This window comes from Crassostrea angulata, chromosome 8 (assembly GCF_025612915.1).
Source record: "Crassostrea angulata isolate pt1a10 chromosome 8, ASM2561291v2, whole genome shotgun sequence".
Taxonomy (NCBI): domain Eukaryota; kingdom Metazoa; phylum Mollusca; class Bivalvia; order Ostreida; family Ostreidae; genus Magallana; species Magallana angulata.
In genome coordinates, this window is record NC_069118.1 from 55,172,336 (window position 1) to 55,199,966 (window position 27,631).

Sequence of the window (27,631 nt, forward strand, 5' to 3'; positions counted from 1 at the left end):
TTCTTTGATAGGCAGTTTTGACAGTTTTGTTACTTTATTTAGAAATAAAATATTAATCTGAAATTTGAACACTAAATGTTCACTCATGATCGTCGTAGATGGGCCGAACTGTCCATCATAAGTAAAATGTTATATATACCCATGTAAAATGATGTTGAGTGGACTCTTGGATTTGGACTGCTTTTAATTGTTGTAACTTTGACTATAAGATCACGCTTTAATAAAACCGCTTGTGAAAGAAATACTGTACTTGGTGATTAGTAAGTTTTAGCTGACCCTCAAGTGGATCCATTAGACAGAAGGCTTACAAGACAATTTAATAGTCCAATCGCCGCATTCTAGGGCATTCAAACCTTTTTGTTTCGACTTGATCACACATTAGTATAAAGTATATCAAGTTTTCGCTTCTTTATTTTCAATGTATTTTATTGATAAAATTACTTTACAGATATGTTCCATTTAGATGATCGAAAACTCTTGATAAATTATTATATCTAACTCATCACTATGGCAGATACTGACTATGTGGTAATTGTTTTGTTGTTTTTTTTTGGGGGGGGGGATATATTTTTTGTAAAGAAATTTTCTCTTAGACAGTTATGATCCCAACCGCTCCATTTCTTGGGAAGAAATTTTGTTTCGACTTGATCAGATATAAAATAAAAAGATCATATTTATTTTTGTTTATTTTTTATTTATTGTTAGAAGTACTCCACATTTATGTATAGTCCTCCTCAACCAATTACCGCAGGTGCCTGTATATAATCGCTGAAAAAAAAATCAAAAAAGTACATTTCGTAAACCGTGAGAATTTTCTATGCTAAGCTATGCTAGGGTTATTGGACTTTCGCCAGACATGTAATTCGAATAATTAATATGTATAAACAATGGGTAAAATATCTTGAGTTTGTTTAGTGTATTATGCCAATTTGAAAATACATTGATACTCGTTATTGATCGGCTACAATTAAGCGACATTAAACATCGCATCATAAATTACTATATTATTGGTGTGTTTGAATTTTCGTGGATTTCGCGTGTACTTTGTATCGACGAATTAAAAAAGTCTTTCTCATATATGCAAATTAATCCAAAAAATCCTGTACAGAACATCCCATATGTACCATATCTGTAATATGATAGTCTGACCAGAATTCCGGATCGATAATGTTCGACCATGTTGGTTCCGTATTTAGTAGTTTTAGTTTAGTTTCCGGTTATGAAATAAGAAGATGGAAAACTCATCACGAGTTCAGGCCATTTATTCCTCTCACATCCATCGTCCATTTATCATAAACATCGATACCGGAACATGGTGGAGAATCATTAACTGTTAATCTACACCCGTTATTTCAGCAAAGCCGTCTATGATGGATTCACAGAAAATCCATATTACGAGATTTTCCGGCCATGTACACGAAGACCCCCAGAAGTTCCTCGACGAACTGGACAGTTACTTGATCCTTCACTGCATTAAAGTAACATCGACAGACCGTAAGTGTGCTGCTTTTCACCTACATCTACAAGGACCGGCTTTGTCCTGGTACCAACGACTGGCCGACACTGTAAAGTATAATTGGAATAATTTGCGTGCAGCTTTCCTGGCACAGTATAACAACAACCGTTGTTTCCACATTGACGTTGAGAAGTTCCACTCATTAAGATTGCAACCAAACCAACGCATTGAGGACTTCTATGCCACAGTGGTCGATCTGGGAACAAGATTAGAGGTTGCTGACAGAGACATCATGCATCGTTTCATCGCGGGCCTCCCAGACCAGCTGGCGTTTTTCGTTCGGGCAGGCCGACCTATCGATTTGGCCCAGGCTTTTGAATCCTCCCTCTTTGGCGCTGCAAGTGGTTACAGGAAATCTGACCCTCCAGAGCTGTTGCAGCCCACTGCTGCCCCAGAGACTTGTACTACCATACCTATGGCTGCTGCTGCCACACAGCCCTCCATTGACGACCTCGTTAGGAAGATTGAGTTGCTCTCTACCCAAGTAGACGACCTTCGTCAGCTTAACTCTCGCAACCAGGACCGCCACATCCCACGAGGAGGATTCCGCATGTAGAACATAGACTGTTTTATCTTGAGATTATACATTGTATTTTCAACTTGTGTCTTTTCATTTTGATACATATTCAAAACCATTTTTTCATTTTTATACTATAGCACTGTAAGTACAGTACTTTGCTATTGCTGAAACTTACGTTTTTTCAGAAAATCACCAATGTGCAATGTTTACTTTTTCCATGAATTTTAGCTTTTTCCAAAATAGTCACTACTGCAACAAAATGTCAGTGTGTTACACAATTGCAATTAACTTAATTGTATCTACATTGTTTACTTGGCATTTGCAGATTAGTTTTCTTCTTAATGCACTCTGATTTGAATATCATGTTGTGTAAATGTGAGAGTGTTTGATGGGCCCAATGAATGGTGTATACATGTTTCGTACATTTTATTCAATTCTGATTTCATTACTATAGAATGTCCATTTCTTCAGGTTGACTACCATGGAATACTAGTATTAATAGCAATGGAATTATTATTTTTGTGACAATGTACTTTCATCGGATGTCCATATTTCACCTATTGTTGAGATTCCCTTGATCTTTATCATTTATGTCATTTCTTGATTTTGGAATTCTGGTCTTTGATGTTGTTTAAAAAAATTCTCCAATTTTTTTTTTCGCACGGCGGGGATGTACAGACCCTGAAACGTGCTACTACACCTCTAAAACGAACCGTACCGTTCCGTGCAAGAAACGAACCGTACCGTTCACAAAACGAAACGTACCGTTCACAAAGCGTACCGTACCGTTCACAAAACGAACCGTACCGTTCACAAAGCGAACCGTACCGTTCACAAAGCGAACCGTACCGTGCAAAAAGCGTTCAAGATAATTTATGCAAGACCCGCCTCTAGACGGACAAAAAAGCGTACCGTACCGTGCAATAAGCGTGCAACTTCCATATACGGCTTATTGACCTAATGTCTTTAGATGAGTACGGACGGAGATTATCGCTGACCAGATAAGTTCAATATTTAGCTAGATTTTTTATACGGGATACAATAACAGATACTAAGATTTAAAACAGTTATTCTTATTAAAACAGTTACAAAAATATTTCATTTCTTAGACCGTAATCATTTCTTTGTTTTTCGACAAAACTTGCATCGCCGATTTCTTAAACATTGTAAACTATTAACGTTCACACAATTATATTTATTAAATAATTTTATTTAATGCAAGCATTGAACGGGAAAAAGTACACGCATTCCATAAAATAACTTTCAACTTTATTTCCCGCATAGCTGGTAATGGTGTCGTGATTTCACATGAACAAAAATCACTCGCGCGAAACTCGAGTACAGAAGCTGATTTTTGGTTCTATACACAACAGGTGTTATTGTCTTTCTTTGTTTTTTTAGCAGTTATTGTACTTTACAACTAACTCTGTATATTTGGACGCTTAAACAGGTGTACACGAGATGCCGGTATTCACACCTTTCCACGGACACCTGTTAGGTAACTCATCACAATCTGTCGTGTGTATAGTCTAAATATATCTTACTTATACTTTGTTAGTTTCATGGCTGTTCTTAATCTCTAGAAAACAAAAGAATTGTCTGTAGAAATGAACACAAACAACTACACGTAAGACTATCGGCGCGTGGATCCGTAGAACAATTCAGCGACTCTGTACATGCGGGATTTTCACATATTAACTTGCGATAAAATATCATTTACCGGGTACATTAATGTATCAAAAAATGATTAATTACATCATAAATAGTTGAATGAGATAACAAGTACATGTAAGCACAAACACAGCTCTTTTTAAATTTATTTTCAATCTAATATCTGTGATGTGAAATAGCGTCGAAATTTTAACCGTCGAGATCAATCTATATGTACATCGTCCACTGTACAAACTTTTAGTCATTGTGTTGAAATCGTTGTGAAAACCATGAGTCTAAAATAAATGAATTAAATTCATACAAATAAAAATCTAATAATTCAAAATTGTTTGCACACAATCACATACACCCTCAAATTGAGAGAGAGAGAGAGAGAGAGAACTTGTGTGTTGATTATAATACTTAAATTTAAGTTTTATTACTGAACTTTATTATTTCGCTTTAAGTTTCTATAGTTGGTCATTTGAGCGGGATTTTATCTCAGGACTCCACGTGCTTCGCCTGTCAATCAGTTTAAGCATAACAGTACAGATCACGCCATGCGCCGCGTGCTACTTGGCTCCTCCTATAGGGCTAGAAGAAAGTTATCGAATGAAACATTTTTGTTTTATGTTTCTTAAATCCCTATTGAAAAGAGTGTTCCTATTTTAAATTATTCAACAATAATTTCTTTCCGATTTCATGATTATAATTCAGATACTGGCGATCAGAGTCGTTTTCCCTCGCTGTCGTATTATTTTGTTACTTGATAAATTCTTATATATTTATCACTTTTAACATTCATTTGTTGATTACCGGGTATTTTTTCGTGTCCTATTTACAACAAGTTTGTGTGTAAAAAGGTAAATAAAATATAAACAGGTTAGTCAGCAGTTGTAAAACGTCAGCTAAATCGCATGTATACAGTGAAGAGCGGACACTTGTTCAACAGAATGATAAATATCGCCATTACATATATAAAAGTTATTGACTTTTTGTGTATATCCAGTTGTGTACATATCGTAAGAATATGTTACATGTACATGTATAGTTTAACGGAAAAACAAAAACTAATTGTCATATTTTGACTATACACGCGATCTTAGTTCAGATAAGAGAAGCGATGACGGGTTACATGTAGGTATCATCTGTGTATACGAACAATTGCAGAAAATTATAGAATCAATATTTAAATGAATAAAATTCGTGTCAAAAAACTATATAACAGTTTAATTCAAGATTTCTTATCTGAAATTCATTTTTTATCTTATCATTAATTTTACATCTAAGGCAATCGGCGGTCGGCAGTAGTACTACAGTAGTACGCAATAAAGAATGATCATACAAATTATGAATAATAACAACTAGCCGAGAATCAAGACAACGATAAAGGAAACTAAAGAAATATCGGAATAAAGTTGGGCAATTTTTTGTAGAAATTTTTAATGGATTAGAAATATTTAATGACTTCAACTCAAGTACATGTATAGAAATAAAAACTTAAGACGATTTGTAAAATTATCGACAGCTCGCCGAATTAACAAAAATATATCGGATTAAAGTCAAACAGTTCTTTTAATCTATCTTAATGATTACATTTATCTAAATTAAATACTTATAATAACAGATTGATCAAAATTAAAATTACCCCCGCTTCCCGGTTGTCACTGAGTACACGTTTCGCGCAACGTATCAAAAACGGGGGAACGGATGGAAGTCCTGATTTTAAATAGATCGATTGAAATACTTTTGTAATATATCATATAAATAAAAAAAAAAATTCTTGTCATAATTACCACCATGCTGAAGTAGATCGGGCAAAAACTAAACAAAATTATATCGAGAAAAATCAAAGCGTGCAGGCCACGCCTACCTCATTAATAAAGCGCGCAAACCGTTCACAAAGCGTGCAGCTATTTTTAGCAAAGCGTACCGTGCAAGAAGCGAACCGTTCCGTTCACAAAGCGTACCGTACCGTTCACAAAGCGAACCGTACCGTTTACAAAACGAACCGTACCGTTCACAAAGCGAACCGTACCGTTCAAAAAGCGTAACGAACCGAACCGTGCAACTGGTGAAGTAGCACGTTTCAGGGTCTGTACCATATCTGTAATATGATAGTCTGACCAGAATTCCGGATCGATAATGTTCGACCATGTTGGTTCCGTATTTAGTAGTTTTAGTTTAGTTTCCGGTTATGAAATAAAAAGATGGAAAACTCATCACGAGTTCAGACCATTTATTCCTCTCACATCCATCGTCCATTTATCATAAACATCGATACCGGAACACATAAAACTAATATGTAAACGGTGTGACCGTTGGACCGAGCGCAGATTTAACACAGTGCAGTTTGATTTTTGTATAATAAAATCTATTTAAAACGCACACAGTAGGATCCGCCAGCATGGTTGCCTACTCAAATCATTCGTCAAAGTAAAACTAAATGTCGCGTGCTCAGTCTACAATATGACGTCATATTTCAGACGTAAAACGTCTTCGGAAATAGCCGAAGAGAGTTACGTGATTCCGAATTTTTTTTTAATTCTTCTTTCATTGTTCATCAATTTAATTCATATGAATGCCAATGTAATAAAATTGAATACTTTATTCAGAATCTTAAAGATCAGTTCCTTGACGTTAATGTTTTCATTTTCCATCTGATAATTTGATAAGACATACATAGAACAAGTCGTGTTTCTTGATTAAAGTACCATTGAAACTTATAGGGTTTCCTTTTTAATTTCTTTTAATTCAAATTACCTTCTATTGAAAAACTGGAACATATTTAATCGAGTTTAGGGGCAATAAACATCGACAAGTACAGTCAATCAATGATCGAACTAACTTTTTAAAAATAAAATGGCTGCCAATATGGCGGCGCCCAGGGCTGGAAGAAAAATTTTTTGGCCTTAGTACCCCTGATTTAACTTTCATTTTTCACTGATTTTCTTATATATACGTGTTACCATTAATCCTCGCTTCGCGAGGCGGGCTTCGCCCGCCTCTCGCTGCGCTCGGTATTAAAAATGACAAACCAAGAAAATAAATCGTAATCATTTTAGAAATAAAAAATCATTCTTTGAAATTAATGGGGAAGATTATTACGGTTTGGCAAGTGATGAAATCCAATTAATCTCACAGGGATTTTGTGGCACGGGACAATGTTGTTTTATGAAACTCACTGAAGCAAGGGGGTGTGTGTCTTTGGAACTCTGATACCAGAATTTATTTCTCCAGTTTCCATTCAACACAAATGCCTTTAATTCACTCCCTATAAGGCTTATCACCAATTGGAGGAAAATTAGTAGTCAGAATGTGTAAAATTTTCTACATATAAAGTGTTTTTTCTGAGTTTCGATCCTTTCTTTTTCGCCCAATTTTCATGATTTTTTCAGCTTTTTAGGCCACCCTCGCTAATTCCCTGGAAAAGGGTTGGCAATCCGTATCATGTGCATGTCGCACCTTTACATGACAGAAACCTACCTGTGTAAAGTTTACTACATGTATGTCACACCCACCTACTTTTTGTGCTATATTTTACCATAGGCGCAAGTCTGATTCACAGGCACGTAACATGACGGGTAGACTATGTATTTGGTAGACCTGTTAGTTTCAACAAGAGACAACCCTCTAACTAATGATAATCATTCAAAATCATTTCATGAATTTTTCAGCAATTCTCAATTTTACAAAAATGTTGATTGGGTACTTCAATCATCTGAAACTGTCTCATGCTACATTTGTGATCGATTTGATAACGTACAGACAGTAATGACCTGTCATTCCCCTCCTAATATGTTTTACGGTGCGACCGTTGGGGCGAGCACAGCATGTGATCAAACAATGAATTATAATAAATTAATAAAATAAAATTAACAACGTGAAATTTGAATGCCAAAAAATAAAACATACCTTTTTTTCAGTAAATTTTCATTATTCATAGTTTATAAGATTTGTTATAATTTATTTATTTATATGTAGAACAATAGTTTAATCTCAGATACAATGTTGTTAAATAATAAAGATTTTAATATATAAATATTCATTGCACTGCATCTCCTCTTTTAAAGTGATTGTGATTATGATTGATTGATTGATTTCCCCCTTTTTTTTGCAGTAGACATTTTTTCTTAAACTTATATATAAAACTTGACTCATCATAGAGCTCCCCCCATGCTAAATTTTTTTTCATTTTTGTCAATTTATACATAGAAAATCGACTTACCATGGATTTGCCCCTCCACTTAAAAAAAAATAATTAATGTTTCATTTCATTTTTAATTTACGCTTAAAAATATTTGCTTATCATGTTAAAAGAACATGGTGTTGTCCCCCCCCCCCCCCCCCCCCCCCCCCCGCATGTAATAAATGGAAGTGAAAATAAAGAAACCATTGAACTGCTAAAGAGCTGAAGGATTAGAATTTTCATGATTTATTTTTCTTTTTGCTTGCAAAGATTTTTTGGATGAGGCTGCCATCCACCCACCCACCCCCTTTAAAAAAAGGCGCTGCTACGTATAACGTTACGTTTCAGGAAATTACCGTAATTATAGTGAATAAAATATTTGTGAGCATTCATCCAAATTAGTGCAATTTACAACTGTTTTCTAGCTGTATCTGAAGAAATGTCCTTATTCGTCAGCTGTTCTTTATCTTAGCCTTTGCAAGATTTTAAGAGGATTTTGGTCATTTCAGCAGATTTACAATAACTTCAATTAGAGTAATTTCCCCTTATCAGTGCTTATTGTGACGTCAAAGCTGACGTTGGTTAAGTGTCGTCTTACTCTTTAAAACTCCCCTGAGAAATAAAAGTATGCGAAGTATACTGTTTTATTTACTTAAAAAGCATGATGTTCTTAAAATTACACATCTTATAAGCTTTTCAAAGGTTTTATTTTGATTCTCGGGAGAACGTGATGTTGGAACGTGAGGTTGGAAACCATTGGTACTATGAATTGTGGGTCAAAATTAACTGACTCCGAAAAAATATATCGGATCAATGTGTAAACGTTTGTGACGTCACACGATTATTTTTGATTGAAAGTGTACTGAGGTGAACTTTAGAGGTAACATTGACTGTATGTCGCTTACATCGTTATTGTTTTTACTGTCTAAATTTGTCTTGCTGATTCTCGTGAGAGTGTGAAGTGATAAAAATTGCCATGATTACAGGGAACTACTGGGACGATTAAAACGATGCATTACTGGTCCGATTTACTGACGCCAAAAAAATCCGTTGAATGAATGTGCAACTAGACCGAATTTTCTATTCACACACGCCTTGCCGGTAGAGCTCGCTTCGCGCCGGCGCTGCGCGCCGGCGAGCTGCGCTCGCTATTAACATTGACAGCATTTTCCAGTTATTTTATGTACAATCAAAATTAGGACATTCTGACATGTTTTGCAGCATGCGAGCCCCGCTTGTACCCTTGCAGTCGTCGTCTTGACTCGCATCGATTTATCAAGTAATGTAGACTGTATTACCATGCAGTTAAAGGCAAACACGTGATACTGTTAAGCACGCTAATTTCATACCAATTATGTTATTATAAAAAAAACCAAAAAAAATAAAAACGGTGGAATTTGATTGGAAGTGTAGATATTAAATCATTAAATTCGCGTTATTTCATACCATATTAAAGATATACCTGGAGTCGTATTCACAGATGTAGTACAGGGGGTACGAACATAGAGCGTCCCCCCACATTCCATGGAACTGGGGGGAGGAGTCTATCTCCACGCAGTCTTCTTCGTGGTAGTTGTCAGGGTTACCGCTCGCCCAGGGCATGGTCAGGGTCACGGGTTTCCTGGAGTAGGCGTACATCCACTCCCCCTCCAGGAATATGTCGTGTATCCCAATAAAGTAATCCCCGTTGTTTCCTAGCAACACATATTGTTAAAGTTGAGCCCAGCACAAAATATTTCAAATCTCGAAAGTTTTCTATTTATAAATATATTTTATTTCATCGGACAAGCAGAAGGAAGACTTCTAAAAAGTTGTACTATACAAACAGTTTTTAATAAGTTTTTGTTTTATGGTTTTATTAATGGTTTGTAACGTGATCCGAAGGGCTTCTCAGATCAGAAGATTTAATCACCTTGGTCAAAAGTCCAATGGCTTCCCGTTTTTATGTTAAAAATGCTACATGACAATTTGTAAGAGTACCATGCAAGCATTCTAAGGTAATGTACATGTAGACTTTAAATTGTTAAAACCACCACCCGCCCTACCCCTCCCCATCGGGGGCCCCAAGAGGAGTTCAAAGTTCAAAATAGAAACATGCATAATACATAAAAAGAAGCCTGATTTTAAACATCATGTCCTAAGATCTAAGATGCATCAGCTGACCAATCTTAATATTATTCTAGTCCCCAACTTACTTAAGATGAAAAAAATGTAAAATGAACTATAAATAATTATAAAAAGTGAAAGAAGGTCACAGTGACTTACGATAATGGTGCTTACATACATCTTAAAATGCTTGAATAGTAATTTCAGAATTGTTACACTGTTGTTCTTGAGAAGGGGATTTTTAAACACTTTCCCTTATGATTTCATTGTTGAACTTTGAACCCCCCTTGGGGCCCCAGTTTTACATGTATCTAGGTGTCACGGTTTTTACAATTGAGACATCTACACTGTCTGAGGTTCCTCCTATCATGATAGTAATCTCACAAATTGTTGCATTATGTTTCTTGAGAAGATTTTAAAAAATTCTTCTTACGTATTTTTATGTTTAACTTTGAATTCCTCTTGGTCTGGGGATCACATGTGCACTATATATTAGGATACCTGCATATTGTAGCATTGTAGTTCTTGAGTTGATTTTTAACCATTTCCCCTAAAATATTTTAATGTTAAACTTTGAACCCTTTTGCAGCCCCAGTATTGGTCCTGGATCACAATTTTAACAATTTAAAATCTACACTTACTTATGATGCTTGCATGGTAATCACACACATTGTAACATTGCAGTTTTTTAAAGAATATTTCTTTTTAAATTCCCTATATATTGGGATTTAATCTTTGATTCCCTCAAGGGGAACCAGATTTGCCTTCGGGTCATTACGTCTTACTTGGAAGACGGTATAAAGAGTTCAAATAATTTACAGTCTCCGGGTTGTGCACTTCCTTTCCTTTGTGATTGGTAGAAAATACATGATGTGAAAATTTACATTTATTTCATTGGTTGAAATATTGTTCGGCGCAAGGGAGATAATTTTCTGATGATCTTTTTTATGTAACGACTGAACAAATTTCGTAGATTTCAAATCTTAAAAAGTGAGAAAACGAAAAAGCAATACAAAATTGCTATGAATGAAATTCAGCCTTTGGTTTTCAGGTCCAACTAGTTGAAAGTAACATTCTATAATATCTATTGAAATTATTTGTTTTTCTTTTAGCATTGTTTATTCAAATATTTATACAAAATAAACAAAATTGATGCGGTATGCTTAATATCGGTAAAGTTATTTGCACCTTAGATAGCTCGGAAACAAAGTTCTCAATTTTAGACACGAAGGCTTAAACGACACATGACATAAGATGTTCCTCTCGCCATGCTATGTAGAGGAATGTGACATTTATATAAAAAGAATAAAACTGTCTTTGATAGCTAATTGCTGTTTAGGTTTGTTCTAAAGACGGTAAGCTTTTTTAAAAAAGCTAAACTTGTTGTTTTATCAAGTTAGAATATATATTTTTGAGAATTATTGCATAGTAATTTCACAAATTGTAGCATTGTAGTTCTCAAATAAGATTTGAAAACATTTACCCTATATGTTTCTATGTTGAACTTTGAACTCCTATTGGGACCGTATAATTTTTTTAAGGGTCACGCCTTAAATGAATTGGAATGTACACTGTCTTACGATTCTTGCCTAGTAATATAACAAATTTTAGCACTGTAATTTTTTTTTTTAGAAAAAGATGTTAAAACAGTTCCCAACAAATTTCTTTCATAATTTTTGAACTCCTTAATCTGGGGTCCCAGTATTACTCCAGGGGCCACGGTATTAGCAAGATAGAATCTTCACTAATATATGCAAGCTTTGTTGTAAATGTTGGTGTTTCTGGAGCAGAGGTTCTTAAAAAGTTTTAAAAGACACACACCCAATTTTCACTGTTTTGCAATTATCTCCCTTTTATATCACAAGGATTTTGCCGGGGTTATTTTCACATTTTAAAATCCTCTTCCCATAAGGATGCTTTGTACGAAGTTTAGTTCAGTGGTTTTAGAGAAGAAGTCAAAAATATAACAAGTTTACAGACAGACAGACGGACAACGGGTAATCAGAATAGCTCTCTTTAACCTTCGATTCAGGCGACCTAAAATTCTGAGAGTTAAGTAAAAAAAAAAAACAGAGGACGTGTATTTCAAACTTTATGTTTTCATTATTTTCCTTTGAATTAACGTCATTATCTTATTTATAGTTTTAATAAAGTTTCTATAATACAAAATAAATATTTCATATGAGATGTTTTATATTACCTATCTGCATCGTTTCACGTCCCAGAAACACCACCTCTTCCTGTGTGACCGGTTCAGCAAGTTTACTTCCGAACGATTGGCACAGCGCCTACAAAAAGGCATTGTCTTACTCAACAGAACGGAAGATCATCATAAATAGCGCCTATCCAAACGACGGCACAGCGCCTAAAATACTTGTTGGCAGAATATCATAGGATCAAAATAAAGAAACCTTAATTTTTTATTCTAGAGAGTAAACTGTATACACGGAAATATTCGCTACCGCTTTATTTTCGCTCATACAGCAAAACTCGGTTATAACGAAGTCACTGGGACCTAAGAAATTACTTCGTTATATCCGTAATTCGTTATAACCGTATAAATTTACACAGCTGGGGATCCAAGATGACTTCGGTCTATCCGTGAATTCGCAATATCAGTGTTCGTACTCAACGAGTTTTAAGACTGGGTGAATTCAAAACAATCTTTAGATAACTGAGTGTTTTAATTAGTACGAGTCTACCTCTTACTGTGTCTGGAATTCAAGACAGGGCGGAACCGCTTGCAAATGTTGAAGGGTGAGAGAAACAGCGGGCGAACATAACCATACACGTATACAGAAGTCATTGAACTTGATGGCCACTTATCGCATTGTCATATCTATGTATACTTTATAGACTTTAATTTTCATCGAAAACTGCAAGATGGTCCAATTTACCTGTAAATGCGCCAAGACTGCCATTTCAGAAACAAATTCATCCCTTAAGGTGGGTCGCGGGTTTGCTTTCGTCATCAAATTCTGTACTCATTTATCTTATGATTTGAAATATACATCATGGTGTATTCTCTCTCTCTCTCTCTCTCTCTCTCTCTCTCTCTCTCTCTCTCTCTCTCTCTCTCTCTCTCTTGATAACATACCGATGCAGCATACCAGGTTTCTTTGGTTTTCCCAAAAAAGTAGCATTTGTCTCGAAAAGTCACCCACCCATGAACACATGACGCTGCTAAGAAAACATTGTACCTAGAAACATGTACCTCTATTCAAGGTGGTATGGCAAAATCTACTTTTCTTTCATACAGATGAAAATTTGATTATTTACTTTATATAGTAAAAAAAGCAGTATCTTTTAATTAAAGTATTTATATCGTACGTGTTTCTATATTTTTAAAGACATATGATTTTCTGCGTATATATATCAAGTTTGCAAAATTATGGTAACTCATGGCAGTCAACATGTTGAATATTAGTACAGTAAATTAGACTTCATGTTTTGTGAAAAAAAATGTGTATTATTTATCTCATTATATGTATACAAATGTATAATAAAGGTTTTACCTTCAGAAAAGGGAAAGTACAAACACACCAGGAGAACCACCGTAGAAAGATTCTCCATTGTTTGATAAAGTGTTCTTTAACCTCCGGCTTATCGCTTATCTTCAGGCGGTTGTTGGTGTTATAAATCCTATTATTCGCTTCCATAAAATATATATAGTGCATTTGCTATGAAATGGGTTTTTCGTTAAATGGGTGGTGAGCCCCCCCCCCCCCCCCCCGGTCGTATGAAGTCTACAGGTACGTATACTGGGTTGTTATCGTTTTTCCAAGAAATTTTTTTTTGGGGGGGGGGGGGGAGGGGGTGGATTTGGATTCTTGTAACTGACTGTAATAGCGTGGTTATCGAAAAAAAGTTTTTATTTGATTTTGAATAATTGTAAAACATGAGAATATTCTGTATACATTCATATCAATAGCAAAATCTGTCAATGTATTTTTTAATTGGAAGGACCGGCGTATGATCAATTTTGCATGAACACATGTACAATAAACCAGTTAGTCATTATATTTTATTTTTAAACATTTAATTTTCATTCAGACCGTCACTTAATTAGTCCTTCATCCAATCACAAGCGTCTGTTGTTGTTCTCTGTTAAAAAAAAGGAAAACCCCCAATTACTTCGAATGCCAATACAACTAGATCGGGATGCTCATTTTTGTTTAATTCGTTGAGTTAATACATTTTTACAGAAAACATGAGAATACTATTTTTACAATTCATTTTTTGCATTTTTGCACAGTACATAACCTTAAGCTTCATTATCAGTGTCTAAGCGCAAATTTAAAACGGGGATAAATGAAAAAGTAAAATTAATATTTTCTCAACAAAACAGATCCTTTCTATTTGCAAATTTTAAACGGAGCGAATTTTTGTACAACACAAATATGCTCATGTACACACAATAATAGCTTAGCGAACAGAGCCTTACACTCTGCTGTATTCACAGATGAACTTGGACGGTAGGGGGCATGATTTGTCTGCGTACTGTCCGCTGTACGGGGGAAAGGCGGCAATCTCCACGCAGTCCTCCTCCTTGTAGTTGTCCGGGCCCCCATTGGTCCAGGGTAGAGCCACCTCCACGGGGGTGCGGGAGTGGGCGTACATCCAGTCTCCCTCTAGAAATAGGTCAGTGACCCCGATATTGTAGGCGCTATTGTTACCTGACGTGAAGGATGAAAATTTATCATTGTAAAGGACTTGTTTTAGGTTCATGTTAAAGATCTCACTCTTGCAATAGATCATAATTATACAGTTTTCTTATTCTTTAGACGTTCTCTGACATGATTGCTGATTTTAAAGGTCACGGATTATAGTGTCGAGTTATAGATCATATAGTTTTTGTTTTAACAAAATTAATATTTCAATTTTTTATTGATTTCAAACAGTTCTTAAGGTCAGACGCGACCTATCTTACATTTTTTCTATTGTTTCCTATCTTCACAATGTGAAGATTTTTACTTAGTAATTTTATAGTTAAATTTTTATGTGATATGATTCTTCTTTTATTTAGATATAAAGTGTTCAATTCAAAATGTATTGTATGCCCTTTTTTTATTAGCATTCAAATGCATTTTGCATGATATTTTAATGATTATTCGAAATATTCTAGCTCCGAAAAGAGCATGGTAATATATCCTGAATTTTTGGGAATTAACAGGTTGAAATGTCAATAAAAAGGAATTAAATATCAGGGAAAATAATATAAAATTGAGGAACGTCTCTTGTGTCCTTGATTTTGAAATTTCCCATGTTTTGCCACAATAATATATAATGTACCAAGCCAATCTAGGTAGACGTATAGAATATTATATAGGATAAGTTTTATCGCTTTAAAGAACCCTGAAGTCCTACCTTGTAATACAGTCTGTTGGGAGAGGAAATCTACCTCCTCCTGAGTTTTGGGTTCGTCTAGCTTGCTGTTAAAAGCTTGACAAAAGGCCTTAAAGGATATAATAAAATGTGAATATTATTAAAGAATAGACCCCATTTTATGAAATGAAAACAAAGGGGTCAAATAGTATTGAGGACGACGATGATGATGATGATTACGACGAAGAAAAAGATGAAGATGATGATGATGAAGATAGAGCTACACAATACTCACGGAGGCTCCAAACCAGGTATCTGTATGTTCGCTGAAGAAGTAACACTTCTCTTGATACGACACCCACCCATTCAGACATGGCAACGCTAAAAAGGAAAGTGTATCTACCGGGTCTTTGTTGGTCCTTGATTTAGTTGTACTGACAGGGGATATCATAATAAAGTTTGAATGAACACATTTTTTTATTATAAGGTTGCATGTCATTTCAGTTTGCGACAAATCTCTTAGTTTAAGAAATAAATACTATTGAAATTTTTTTTTATATTTTTATAAAAGTGTGACTTTTGTTACGCATGCAGCAAAATGTGCCACACATGCATCACATGTGTGACCTCACGTGTTTAAATAGTATGATATTAGAACCATTCGGACATCTTCTTTGAAGTTATCACCGATCATAAAACTCTGATATAGGCAGAGAACAAAGGTTAATGATAACTATGATCTTTGGTTTTGCATCCTCTCAATTTCCAAATTGGTTGTTCAATATTAAAATACGATTTTCAAATATAGGATTTATTCCTACATTATCTGTAAAACATGGTGAACATTAAACAAATGTGTAAATGCCTTACCTTCAGAAAAATACAGTAAAGGAAACCAATAAAGTAAATAAACAAAAACTCCTTGGGTACCTGCTCGTCCCCCCATATCGTTCAGCATGATATCGTCCTCAGATTACATGTAATTAACCTAAACAATGGCTATACAGATGTGATCCTGCGCAGTGTACCACATATTTGAGCTTCCAATACCCAACAACCAACTAAAAGCCCACCTGTACATTCGCTACCGGTGTATTCTTGTCTCACTGTTTACAGGTGAAATACTTTACGCAAACATTGAATGTCCTTGATGATCAGAACAAACCATGTAAACCTGTACTTATTTAATTAGGCTTTATCTCCAATGAAAATATGTAATAGGAGTTGGTTGTTTTGAAACCCAGAGAGATGTGCTTTGATGGAAAGATGTGATTGAACTGATGGATGGAGAGATGTGATTGGACGGAGTGATGGAGAGATGTAAATAAACTGATTGATGAAGAGATGTGATTGGACGGATTGATGGAGAAATGCGCTTGGACTGATTGATGGAGAGACGTGATTGGACGGAGTGATGGAGAGATGTGATTGGACGGAGTGATGGAGAGATGTGATTGGACTGAGTAATGGAGAGATTTGATTGGACGGATTGATGGAGAGATGTAAATAAACTGATTGATGGAGAGACGTGATTGGACAGAGTGATAGAAAGATGTGATTGGACTGATTGATGGAGAGATGTGTTTGGACGAAGTGATGGAGAGATGTGATTGGATGGAGTGATTGAAAGATGTGGTTGGACGGAGTGATGGAGAGATGTGATTGGACGGAGTGATGGAGAGACGTGATTGGACAGAGTGATGGAGAGATGTGATTGGACTAATTGATGGAAAGATGTGATTGGACTGAGTGATGGAGAGATGTGATTGGACTGAGTGATGGAGAGATGTGATTGGACGGAGTGATGGAGAGATGTGATTGGACTGAGTGATAGAGAGAGGTGATTTGACGGACGGATGGAGAGATGTGATTGGACGGATTGATGGAGAGATGTAAATAAACTGATTGATGGAGAGATGTGATTGGATTGATTGATGGAGTGATGCGATTGGACTGATTGATGGAGGGATGTGATTGGTAAGTTTGAGATATTTATTCTAATTTCAGTTCAAATCAAAGCAACAAATTCAATCAACGGATATGTTTATTTCTTTAATATAAATGTACAGTATAATGTAATCGACATAGCAACTGTGTCACTCATTCCCTCGTCTACCAATGGGCAAAGGTTCAGCACTGTGAAATAATTCAAGAAATACATTGTAAATAATTAGGATTAAAATAAGATCTTATAGACTGAAGTTATGAAAACAAAAAAGTTGCCCTATTAACTGCACTGTTGCAATAAGGGATGTTTATAACCGACAGTCCAACGCGCACGCAACGTAAGAGTCACAAGTAAGTTTTACACGTTCACGTTCACACCATGGCTTTTCTGGTTCAGCAATTTTGATCACGTAAATAAAATGGCAAAATAAATATTTTTTACGCTCTAATAACAAAATCATGGTTCTTTATTCATTATTTAAGACATTTAATAATTATAAGGGTTCATCGGTTTATGAACACCATTCCATACTAATGGCAACCACATTGCTTATAGTTTAATTATATGCTAATTTGCTCTTATCCTTCGATATTACGATGATGTCATTGTAATGGTGAGAGGACGAAATAAATAATGTACGTTCGAGCTGCTAGCTATCTAACCATTCGAAGACAGTTATAAATGTCTCACATAAATTAACGTTAACTAAGTATAAACTCAAGTAAGTAAGTTCTAACTTAAAAGCGAATGAATTAATCATGAAATTTGATTATACATTTTTCAGTAACGGGGGGGGGGGGGGGGGGGGGTACTCGATATACGGTGACTTATTGCTTCATGTGAGCTTCCTCGTGAATCACTTATATTTATCTCATTTGAGGGTGGATATTAAATGCAGCAAACAACGACTTTCAGAAAATAAAAAAAAAAACATGAAAATTAATAAGCATATAGTTTTTTTTACTAAGTAAACTATTACATTATAATGATAAAAAACAATTTACGACCACAATTACGTCCTAATCATCATAACAATTGCCCTTGAATTCCATTGTTGATGAAGTTATTCCTATTAAAAGATATAGACTGATGATAAGTGTAAAGTCAACGCGTGAAGACAAATGACAAAACAGACACATGGTACTAGTCTGACAAAAGATAACTCTATATCTGTTCTAACGCCAACGCCGCTCAGTAAAAAAAATCAAGACAAAAACAGCAACAAAATCAGTTAATATAAAACAAGAGGCCCAGAGGCCACATCGCTCACCTTAGGAGCATTAATATCCATAACTCTGAGCAAATCAGCTTTTTACTCAATTACAAAACATGTTGATAATTTAGCAAAGTAGATCTTGTTTTAAAAGATTTATTCCCCCCCCCCCCCCACATATTCTTATGTTTAACATGTAGACCCTTTTGTTGTTTTAGATTTCGATAAGAAGATTTTATAGATTTTGATATATTCATTGCTATGTTAAGAAAAGTTCACCACATGTTGTTGCATCATCCTATCCCCTGTGATAATGGTTTGGAAAACTCAAATTTACACTACCAGAGGATGCTTCCACAAAAGTTCCAGCCGTTCTAACCAAATTTGAGAAAAATATTTTTTTTAAAATCCCAACAAATTTTACATGAAAAATCTCGCCTTGAAAGATGACGTAACCCTTAATTTCAAATTTAAAGCCATTTCAAACGAGAACGATTTGCACTTAGTTTGATTAAAATTGGCCAAGTGGTTCTGGAAAAGAATTATAAGTAAAAAATGTGAAAAGTTTACAGACGAACGGACAGACAGTCAGACGGACGCCGGACAAAAAATGATGAGAAGGCCTCACCTGGGCTTTCAGATCAGATGAGGCAAAAAATTATGAAAATAAAACACACACACACACACACACACACACACTACACAGCAGCTGATGTCACATTGTGTACTTGAGCATCGTCGGAAACCAACGGCCATTTAATTTCGTATTCGCTTATCTAGAACAGCTTAGTAAGCGAACATGCGAGACTGGCCGCGACTTTCCGCTGCAATGGTACTCAATATCTAAATAAAAAACACGTGACACTCACTCGTTGTCGTATTCACAGATATAGAAGAGGCTGGTGGTGCACTGGACGTCCGACCACTGACCGCTCTGACTGGACACCATCTCCACACAGTCCTCGTTATGGTAGTTGTCCGGGCCACCTTTCAGCCAGTGGGGTCGGACTCTGATCAGAGTTCTTGCGTATGAATACACCCATTGTCCTTCGAGGAAAGAGTCCGTTACACCGATATAGTAGGAGGCGCTTTGGCCTTCGAAGAAAACAGAACACATGGAATAGTTTAATTCAGGGGAGAGAGAGAGAGAGAGAGAGAGAGAGAGAGAGAGAGAGAGAGAGAGAGAGAGAGAGAGAGAGATATTGTTTCTAAATTGCAAAACACAGACTATGAAACACATCAATGTTATTAAGTGTCATTTTCAGTTATATGTTAAATTTAATTTAAAAAAATGAATTTATCTATTGATAAACGTAGAACTTCTAAAATAATGTTGCAATGTTAAAGTTGTTTCTGTATAAGTGAATTGAATACAAGGAAGTGTAATCGATCTATCTGCCTATCATAACCACCAGACTGGTCAGGAAGTGTAATCGTATCTATCAACCTATCATTACCACCAGACTGGTCAGGAAGTGTCATCGTATCTATCAACCTATCATTACCACCAGACTGGTCAGGAAGTGTCATCGTATTTATCTACCTATCATTACCACCAGACTGGTCAGGAAGTGAAATCGTATCTATTAACCTATCATATCCACCAGACTGGTCAGGAAGTGTAATCGATCTATCAACCTATCATTACCACCAGACTGGTCAGGAAGTGAAATCGTATCTATTAACCTATCATATCCACCAGACTGGTCAGGAAGTGTAATCGATCTATCAACCTATCATTACCACCAGACTGGTCAGGAATTGTCATCATATCTATCAACCTATCATTACCACCAGACTGGTCAGGAAGTGTAATCGATCTATCAACCTATCATAACCACCAGACTGGTCAGGAAGTGTAATCGTATCTATCAACCTATCATTACCACCAGACTGGTCAGGAAGTGTAATCGTATATATCTACCTATCATTACCACCAGACTGGTCAGGAAGTGTAATCGTATATATCTACCTATCATTACCACCAGACTGGTCAGGAAGTGTAATCGTATATATCTACCTATCATTACCACCAGACTGGTCAGGAAGTGTAATCATATCTATCAACCTATCATTACCACCAGACTGGTCAGGAAGTGTAATCGATCTATCAACCTATCATAACCACCAGACTGGTCAGGAAGTGAAATCGTATCTATTAACCTATCATATCCACCAGACTGGTCAGGAAGTGTAATCGATCTATCAACCTATCATTACCACCAGACTGGTCCGGAAGTGTCATCGTATTTATCTACCTATCATTACCACCAGACTGGTCAGGAAGTGAAATCGTATCTATTAACCTATCATATCCACCAGACTGGTCAGGAAGTGTAATCGATCTATCAACCTATCATTACCACCAGACTGGTCCGGAAGTGTAATCGTATCTATCAACCTATCATAACCACCAGACTGGTCAGGAAGTGTCATCGTATCTATCAACCTATCATATCCACCAGACTGGTCAGGAAGTGTCATCGTATCTATCAACCTATCATTACAACCAGACTGGTCAGGAAGTGAAATCGTATCTATTAACCTATCATATCCACCAGACTGGTCAGGAAGTGAAATCATATCTATCAACCTATCATAACCACCAGACTGGTCAGGAAGTATAATCGTATATATCTACCTATCATTACCACCAGACTGGTCAAGAAGTTCAGTTCATCTTGTGTCACTGGTTCAGCTAGCTTGCTGTTGAATGCACGACACAATGCCTACAAACAAAGCAACAAATTGTTAAGTAAAGAACAGCATAGCTATACCTCTAAAATATAAGAAGACGCTTGGTGTTATTTATGGGCCAGGTGCCTGTCAAAAACTTATTTTCTTACTTGTTATGCATTTACAGATAAAACCTTCCAGAATCATAGTCACTCTGGTGTTAAAAGTCCCGTCGCATAGCTATTAAAGCACTGAATGGTTGACAAAACACGATAAACACGACAGATGTCAGTGATATCTTCCCGTATTTCTGTAATCAAACTATCGATATGATTGATGTAATCTATTTGATGTTATTACACCATACAAAATATAAATAGCAGATATGACAGGAAGTTATCTACAGGTACATATTAAATATTAAATCGATCGGCCATCATAAAACCTAAATGAACTCACAGATGCGTCGGCAAATGTCTGTTTAGTTTTGCTGAAGAAGTAACACTTGGAGTGGTGTCCAACCCAACCATCAGTACAGGAAAACTCTGAAAAGGGGAAGAGGCTGGATGGTCAAGAAATTAACCAACTGATCTACCTTGAATTTTAATATATGATTTGTTTAGCTATAAACTACATGTGTTATTTAGTACATAAAACATCCACACATGTTATCTTTTAAAATTTGGGTATTTTCCTATATTTTAATATACAGTTCTTCTTTTAAAGGAGATCGATACAGTCTAAATATGACCACGACCAACGATCTCTCTTAATAACGGCTTTTTACAAAACAAATACTTGTAAAGAGTTACACACACGTGTATGGGCAAGGGATGACCCTTAAAATCAGATGTAACATCCAATTGTATTGAAAACTAAAGCGATGAATTAGACATCCAGGTAAATAGACAAAGGATGAAATACACATCCAGGTATATAGACAAAGGATGAAATAGACATCCAGGTAAATAGACAAAGGATGAAATAGACATCCATGTATATAGACAAAGGATGAAATAGACATCCAGGTAAATAGACAAAGGATGTAATACACATCCAGGTAAATAGACAAAGGATGTAATACACATCCAGGTAAATAGACAAAGGATGAAATACACATCCAGGTATATAGACAAAGGATGTAATACACATCCAGGTAAATAGACAAAGGATGTAATACACATCCAGGTATATAGACAAAGGATGAAATACACATCCAGGTAAATAGACAAAGGATGAAATAGACATCCAGGTATATAGACAAAGGATGTAATACACATCCAGGTATATAGACAAAGGATGAAATACACATCCAGGTAAATAGACAAAGGATGAAATAGACATCCAGGTATATAGACAAAAGATGAAACAGACATATACATATAGTGAGTCACATCCACTTGAGTAGAAAATTAATGAAAAAGACATCTGTGTACTTAGATAGCAGATCATATGATAGACATTTATGTATGTAAACAAGGGATGAAATAGACATCTATTTACCTGTATATAGACAGAAGATTAAATAGACATCCATGTATATAGACAAGGGATGAAAGAAAAAAATATATAGTGAGTTACATACACGTGTATAGACAAAGATGCAGTAGACTTCAACATATATATATATATACAATCATTATAGATGAAAATAGATGCGTATTGGGTTACATGTATTTATTTGTACATTTGTATCCAAACGAACCAGACGAAGCAGTTTAAAAGTCAGTATGCTAAAAGTAGACATTAGATAAAACATTTCACAATGAATAAAGCTGTACAAACGTTTGATAAGTCAAAACCCTCAATCTTACCCGTTATAAGAATTTTTGTTTCCAGGGAGAGGGGTTCCGAGGGATATTGAGCTGGCGTGTTGGCGGGGAGAAGGGGGCGGGGTCAGAGACATTTTTTTGGTAATTTAATTGTTAAAAGTTAAGAAATTTGATTTTTCCAGGGGGGAGGACCCACCGATACCCCCCCCCCCCCCATTCCGCGCATGCGTAAATGAGTCGGATTTCAATTCACGATTAGATGAATTACTGGGAGGAATGTTGTATTTATCAGAGATTCGGAGCTTTGACGTATCGTGTATACTTTTCCATTTACTAAATGACACTGCAATCAAGTATGTTTGTAGTTAGTACGTTTTGGAATGAGATTCCCACACACCATTTTACGCAGCCTAAATAGTAATTTAAATGGAAACAATGTGTTGAGCAGATGATATTGATATGGTTCCGACATTGCCACATCGATAATAAATAGCAATACACCTTCACAATTTTGTGGTGTAAAATGAAACGATAAAATATCAAGATCCCCAACGAAGAAAAAAAAGTAGCCTAATTTGAACAGATTTAATGTGTTTTATCTTTATTGTACTAGTCTAGAGTAGCATTTCTTAACAGAAAGTTGTACATTTTACATGTACATGTATTACGAACAAGGACACCGAAAAGATAACCTCCACCGGAATCAAGTAGCATACGGGCAATGTTAAGGTTTTTATAATAAGTTGTTGAGAGAGATGTACACATTCACTGATACTTACGCTGAAGAAAGGAATGGTCAACCAAAGTTAGGACTAGAACAACTGAAAGCAGGGACCTCATTCCGACGATTCCTTATCGGTTATCTACAGACGGTGAACAACCTTCAGTTTGCTCTATAGGACATCAAAAACTATCAACGACCTGCCACTGATTTAAATCGCACTGTCAAATATCTGTGTCCTTTTCGTGGGAATATTCTTATTTGTCTTCGTATGCCTTATTTCTTAACAAGCCCTTGTCCGAACCTTATATGTCAATATATATTTAAACTTGTAAAAGTTTTTAAAAAATTATATGTATATAAAAAGATAAATCATACAGCATAAAGTATTATGATGTTGCTAATTTAAACTTCTTAGTCAAAGATTTTTAACAAATTTATTTTTTTTCTAGTAAGTCTCGAATCTTGCATGTTAACCTGATTTAGCTCAGGTGAGCTATACAACCTACAGTTAAGTAGAACTTTACAATAGACCACCTTTTTCCTTCAAATCTTACGAACAAGTTTGTTTTGTGTGACTTATAAACATTACAAATTTACACCTATCGAAGAGAGGAACGGAACATCAGTATTTGTTATTAATTTTATTTCAAGTATGAGAAACAAGCAAATAAACAAAATTGACAATCTTATTGAGATCAAAAAAATATTTAATACAACAGAGTCGAGAGAGAAGAGTCAAGATAACCAAAACAAATAGCTCTACTCTTTTACTCTTTAATCTTTCACAACTTTTGAAGCAATGGAATACAGCAAAAAAAAAAGCCAGTTAACATTGAATCAAGTATTGCATTGATTAAAAAATGGTTTTAAAAAATTTGATTTTGATTATAGCATGTTTAATATAGCACTGCATATAATATCTTACCTGTTCAAACGTCACAGTCGTAAAAGATGAACAAACTCAATTCTGATCTCAAGCATACTCTTATAAAAGGAGAAGATACATCGTAGTGAAATTGCGCTCAAAAGCGAGTCTGTCATTGATTTTTAAAATTCTTTAGCCTTGAACCAGTCACATGTTACCTTTATTACCTTAAGTTTGTACCTGTGACATGGCAAAGCGATGTTGTAAAATGATGAAAATGTTAATCATTGCATTGATATCATTCAGAGAATAAAACAACAGCCCAAACATTTCTCCTTGTTCAATGTTCTGGATATTTCCATAAAATACACGAAAAAATGAAGTTCACAGAACTTTGCAATTTCATGCAACAAAAATATACATCTGAATATAAAATCTAGAAAAATAAGACATATCTACTACTACCAAAATACATGTAACATTTTCTAATTAGAAAAATACAATCTGTTTGATTGACCGGTAAAATTCTGCTGAGTTCATCTCAGAATACAGATAAAAAATAATGCTCATTGTGTACAGGTGTTTTGAAAAATTAATTACAATGTAGGTATGTGTTTGAAAAAATCATTCAAATATTTAAAAATTTGACTTTTTTATTTCAAAACTTGCTAAGTTTGAATGTAGATCTTAACTAAAATGGGGGGGGGGGGGGAATCGATCAAATTTAAACTAATTCTTACTAGGCAGTTTATTCCTATAAACAAATAATATGTCATTGACAAATGATTTCTGAAGACTGTTAATTTAAATCAAAAGCTTGATGGTTAGTACTCCTTAATACAGCTTTGAGTTGTGTACTTTGTTAAACAGGTTCTCCTGCTAAGCTTCAATGGACGACTGAAAACTTAATGATCTTTTTTGAATTCTAAATTAAAATTAAATTAAGTTAACCACTAACTGATGCTTCAAATTAAATCAAATTACAAATTATTTTTAAAACAATTACCAGTACACACTGTTATGGGAAAGTTTGAACAAAGAGAGGGAATTAACATTGAGAAAAATAATTACATACAGTATGTTTGTATGTTCATTATTAGAACTAGTTTCTAATCCTACATTAATAAACTGTCAAAGAAAATTCCAAATCCAAAGGCAACAAGCAATAAAGATCATAAAACTGGTGTGGAAATAACTGTTTAGTACTCTTTAACTCATTACTTAACATGAAATATGATTAAGGTCAGACAACACGTTCCTCAATTTTATATAACATTTTCAAGGAATTTGTTAATGATTTACTACTACCATGACAAGCTTTCTTGCAAAAAAGTAGGATACCTTACCAGGCATTTCTGCAAAATACTAGAGAATGCAATTTCCTAAATAATCTTCTTGACAAAATACTTGAATTCTGATATAAAAATAAATAAATAAAACAGCACAGTGAAATTCACTATATTGGGCCGGGCTTTGAACTCACAACCTCTAGAACCTACTCTCCCGGCAGTGAGCGGCCACGGCTCTAACCACTCGGCCATCTAGGCATCTATTCATATACAAGTATATTTTAATCATTTTAAAAATCATTATAAGAATAATAATTTTTATTGGAACTCTTTATTACGAGGAGATACAAAAAAGATGCTCGAGGAACGTGTCGTCTGAACTTAAAGTCATTCTACCTCTTTATTCCAGATATGAAACAAGCAAAATGTTTCAATAACTAATAAACCTATTGAAGTCACTCTCAACTCAAATTAATTAAAGGCAATTGGTTAAACATTGGCATTCATAAATTTCTGCATTATAAAAACTCCTAATTACACTTTCAAAAAAATAGAATAGCACACAATTGTCACAAAATACAGCATAATGTTGGAAAAATATATATAAGGTTGGTTAAAAAAAAATATCTACATGTATACAGTATTTCTAAATATTATCATATATATAGAGTTATATATTTAATAAAAATTTTGATGTTTATATTACTGCATTGAAATGTCAAGAAAAACAAAATGGGCAACTAAATTATGATTATGCTGAAAAACAGGTGAACAACATACTCATTGCATTGAAAATAAAATCATTTGCATTAGGGAAAAAATGTTATAATATTTGCATTGACAGTAAAACATAAAAACAAAAAAATAAACATGCATGTTTCTACTTTTTTCAATGTTTTTTAATAGTTTTCTAATGAAATTCTCCTTGAAAATTTTTAACGTGTATGTCTTTTTCAGAGTAAATGTGGAATTTATTTTAAAAATTTCAGGTTGATATTTTTTTCCAGCATAAACTAAAAAAAAAAATATACAGAAAATGCATTTGTCATGTATGATTTTCATAATTATCTTTATTTTTAACAATCAGAGATGATTATTTATTACATATATTCATCCTCCTCTTTTTTCATTTATCACAAAAAAATATGATAACTTTAAATATTTCAACTTCTTTCTGATAAAAATGATATAATATTCTTAGTATTTTTTTTATAAATATTAAATATTTATCTATTAGAATCTACACAATTTGCATTGTAATGAACACAGCGGAATGTAAACTTTGATGTGTGTTTTCTGCTTTCCCTGATAAAAACTTTATTGTTCAATTGACTCCATGAAATATGCATCAGGTTTCATAAACATGTGCATATAATGTTTTTGGAATGGCAACCTTTTGCTTTTTAACCAAAAATATACCAATAAGGCCAATATAAAAGTATGTTTATTTGGAACTGCAACCCACCTCATTGAAATACCCCTTGCTGATTAAATTTTATCAGCCAGAAATAAAGAACCTTTTTTTTAAATACGGAAATTTTTATTTTTTACCTAATTCTAATAAGTTAAACTTCAAGTTTGAAAAAAAAAATCCCCTCCCTCCCTCCTCGGTCAAGAAAATGAAATAAATCCAGGTGGCAATTCCAAACAAACATTTTTTTTAAGAATGGCGGAAGTGTCAGTAAGTGGTGGGCCATGAAATGTAGTATCTACATTGACTGTTGGTTTATATGTGAATGATACAAATTTAGAATGATAAATAAAGGAACGCTTCCCACTTAGTAAGAGCAACAACCCTTTCCCACCCCCTCCCCCCTCACCCTTTACCCCCTCCCCTT

The 27,631-nt window shown here is 34.8% G+C and overlaps 3 protein-coding genes across 8 annotated transcripts; all 3 read right to left on the bottom strand.

The window, feature by feature from the left end:
- Positions 1-668: 668 nt before the first annotated feature.
- On the bottom strand, positions 669-13,640 carry LOC128158148 (CD209 antigen-like protein D). Of its 5 annotated transcripts, none has more exons than XM_052820902.1 (5): positions 13,497-13,604; positions 13,092-13,161; positions 12,182-12,269; positions 9,338-9,569; positions 669-768 (listed from the first exon to the last, which is right to left on the bottom strand). In XM_052820902.1, exons 2-5 carry the CDS (start codon positions 13,155-13,157, stop codon positions 735-737), a joined length of 420 nt encoding a protein of 139 aa, XP_052676862.1. In that variant the 5' UTR covers positions 13,158-13,161; positions 13,497-13,604; the 3' UTR covers positions 669-734. The 5 variants fall into 5 exon arrangements, with proteins under 5 accessions (XP_052676862.1, XP_052676861.1, XP_052676863.1 ...); XM_052820901.1 differs by having other exon boundaries at positions 13,079-13,161; XM_052820903.1 differs by having other exon boundaries at positions 13,092-13,164; positions 13,497-13,593.
- A 350-nt stretch (positions 13,641-13,990) lies between these two features.
- LOC128158146 (C-type lectin domain family 17, member A-like) lies at positions 13,991-16,337 on the bottom strand. The gene is made up of 5 exons (XM_052820896.1): positions 16,177-16,337; positions 15,602-15,687; positions 15,349-15,436; positions 14,426-14,657; positions 13,991-14,085 (listed from the first exon to the last, which is right to left on the bottom strand). The coding sequence occupies exons 1-5, from the start codon at positions 16,262-16,264 to the stop codon at positions 14,055-14,057; spliced, it is 525 nt and encodes a 174-aa protein (XP_052676856.1). The 5' UTR covers positions 16,265-16,337; the 3' UTR covers positions 13,991-14,054.
- Positions 16,338-17,332: 995 nt separating this feature from the next.
- On the bottom strand, positions 17,333-23,855 carry LOC128158147 (collectin-11-like). Of its 2 annotated transcripts, none has more exons than XM_052820899.1 (5): positions 23,695-23,853; positions 21,603-21,688; positions 21,109-21,196; positions 19,337-19,562; positions 17,333-17,442 (listed from the first exon to the last, which is right to left on the bottom strand). In XM_052820899.1, the coding sequence occupies exons 1-5, from the start codon at positions 23,753-23,755 to the stop codon at positions 17,403-17,405; spliced, it is 501 nt and encodes a 166-aa protein (XP_052676859.1). In that variant the 5' UTR covers positions 23,756-23,853; the 3' UTR covers positions 17,333-17,402. The 2 variants fall into 2 exon arrangements, with proteins under 2 accessions (XP_052676859.1, XP_052676858.1); XM_052820898.1 differs by lacking the exon at positions 17,333-17,442 and adding an exon at positions 18,200-18,323 and having other exon boundaries at positions 23,695-23,855.
- Positions 23,856-27,631: the final 3,776 nt, after the last annotated feature.

Bases quoted from the DNA above. Each gene is read 5' to 3' on its own strand.
- LOC128158147 (XM_052820898.1), bottom strand. From the start codon at position 23,755: ATGAGGTCCCTGCTTTCAGTTGTTCTAGTCCTAACTTTGGTTGACCAT. The intron at 21,689-23,694 runs GTAAGTATCAGT...TCCCCTTTTCAG, and splicing joins TGACCATTCCTTTCTTCAGC to AGTTTTCCTGTACTGATGGT. The intron at 19,563-21,108 runs GTAGATATATAC...TTTTCTTCGAAG, and splicing joins CAGTCTGGTGGTAATGATAG to GCCAAAGCGCCTCCTACTAT.
- LOC128158148 (XM_052820904.1), bottom strand. From the start codon at position 13,640: ATGGAAGCGAATAATAGGATTTATAACACCAACAACCGCCTGAAGATA. The intron at 9,570-12,181 runs GTAATATAAAAC...ATGTGTTGCTAG, and splicing joins ACGTGAAACGATGCAGATAG to GAAACAACGGGGATTACTTT. The intron at 769-9,337 runs GTATATCTTTAA...TTTTTTTTTCAG, and splicing joins ATCTGTGAATACGACTCCAG to CGATTATATACAGGCACCTG.
- LOC128158146 (XM_052820896.1), bottom strand. From the start codon at position 16,264: ATGCTGAACGATATGGGGGGACGAGCAGGTACCCAAGGAGTTTTTGTT. The intron at 15,688-16,176 runs GTAAGGCATTTA...TTTCCTTTTTAG, and splicing joins TTTACTGTATTTTTCTGAAG to CGTTGCCATGTCTGAATGGG. The intron at 15,437-15,601 runs GTGAGTATTGTG...ATATCCTTTAAG, and splicing joins ATACCTGGTTTGGAGCCTCC to GCCTTTTGTCAAGCTTTTAA.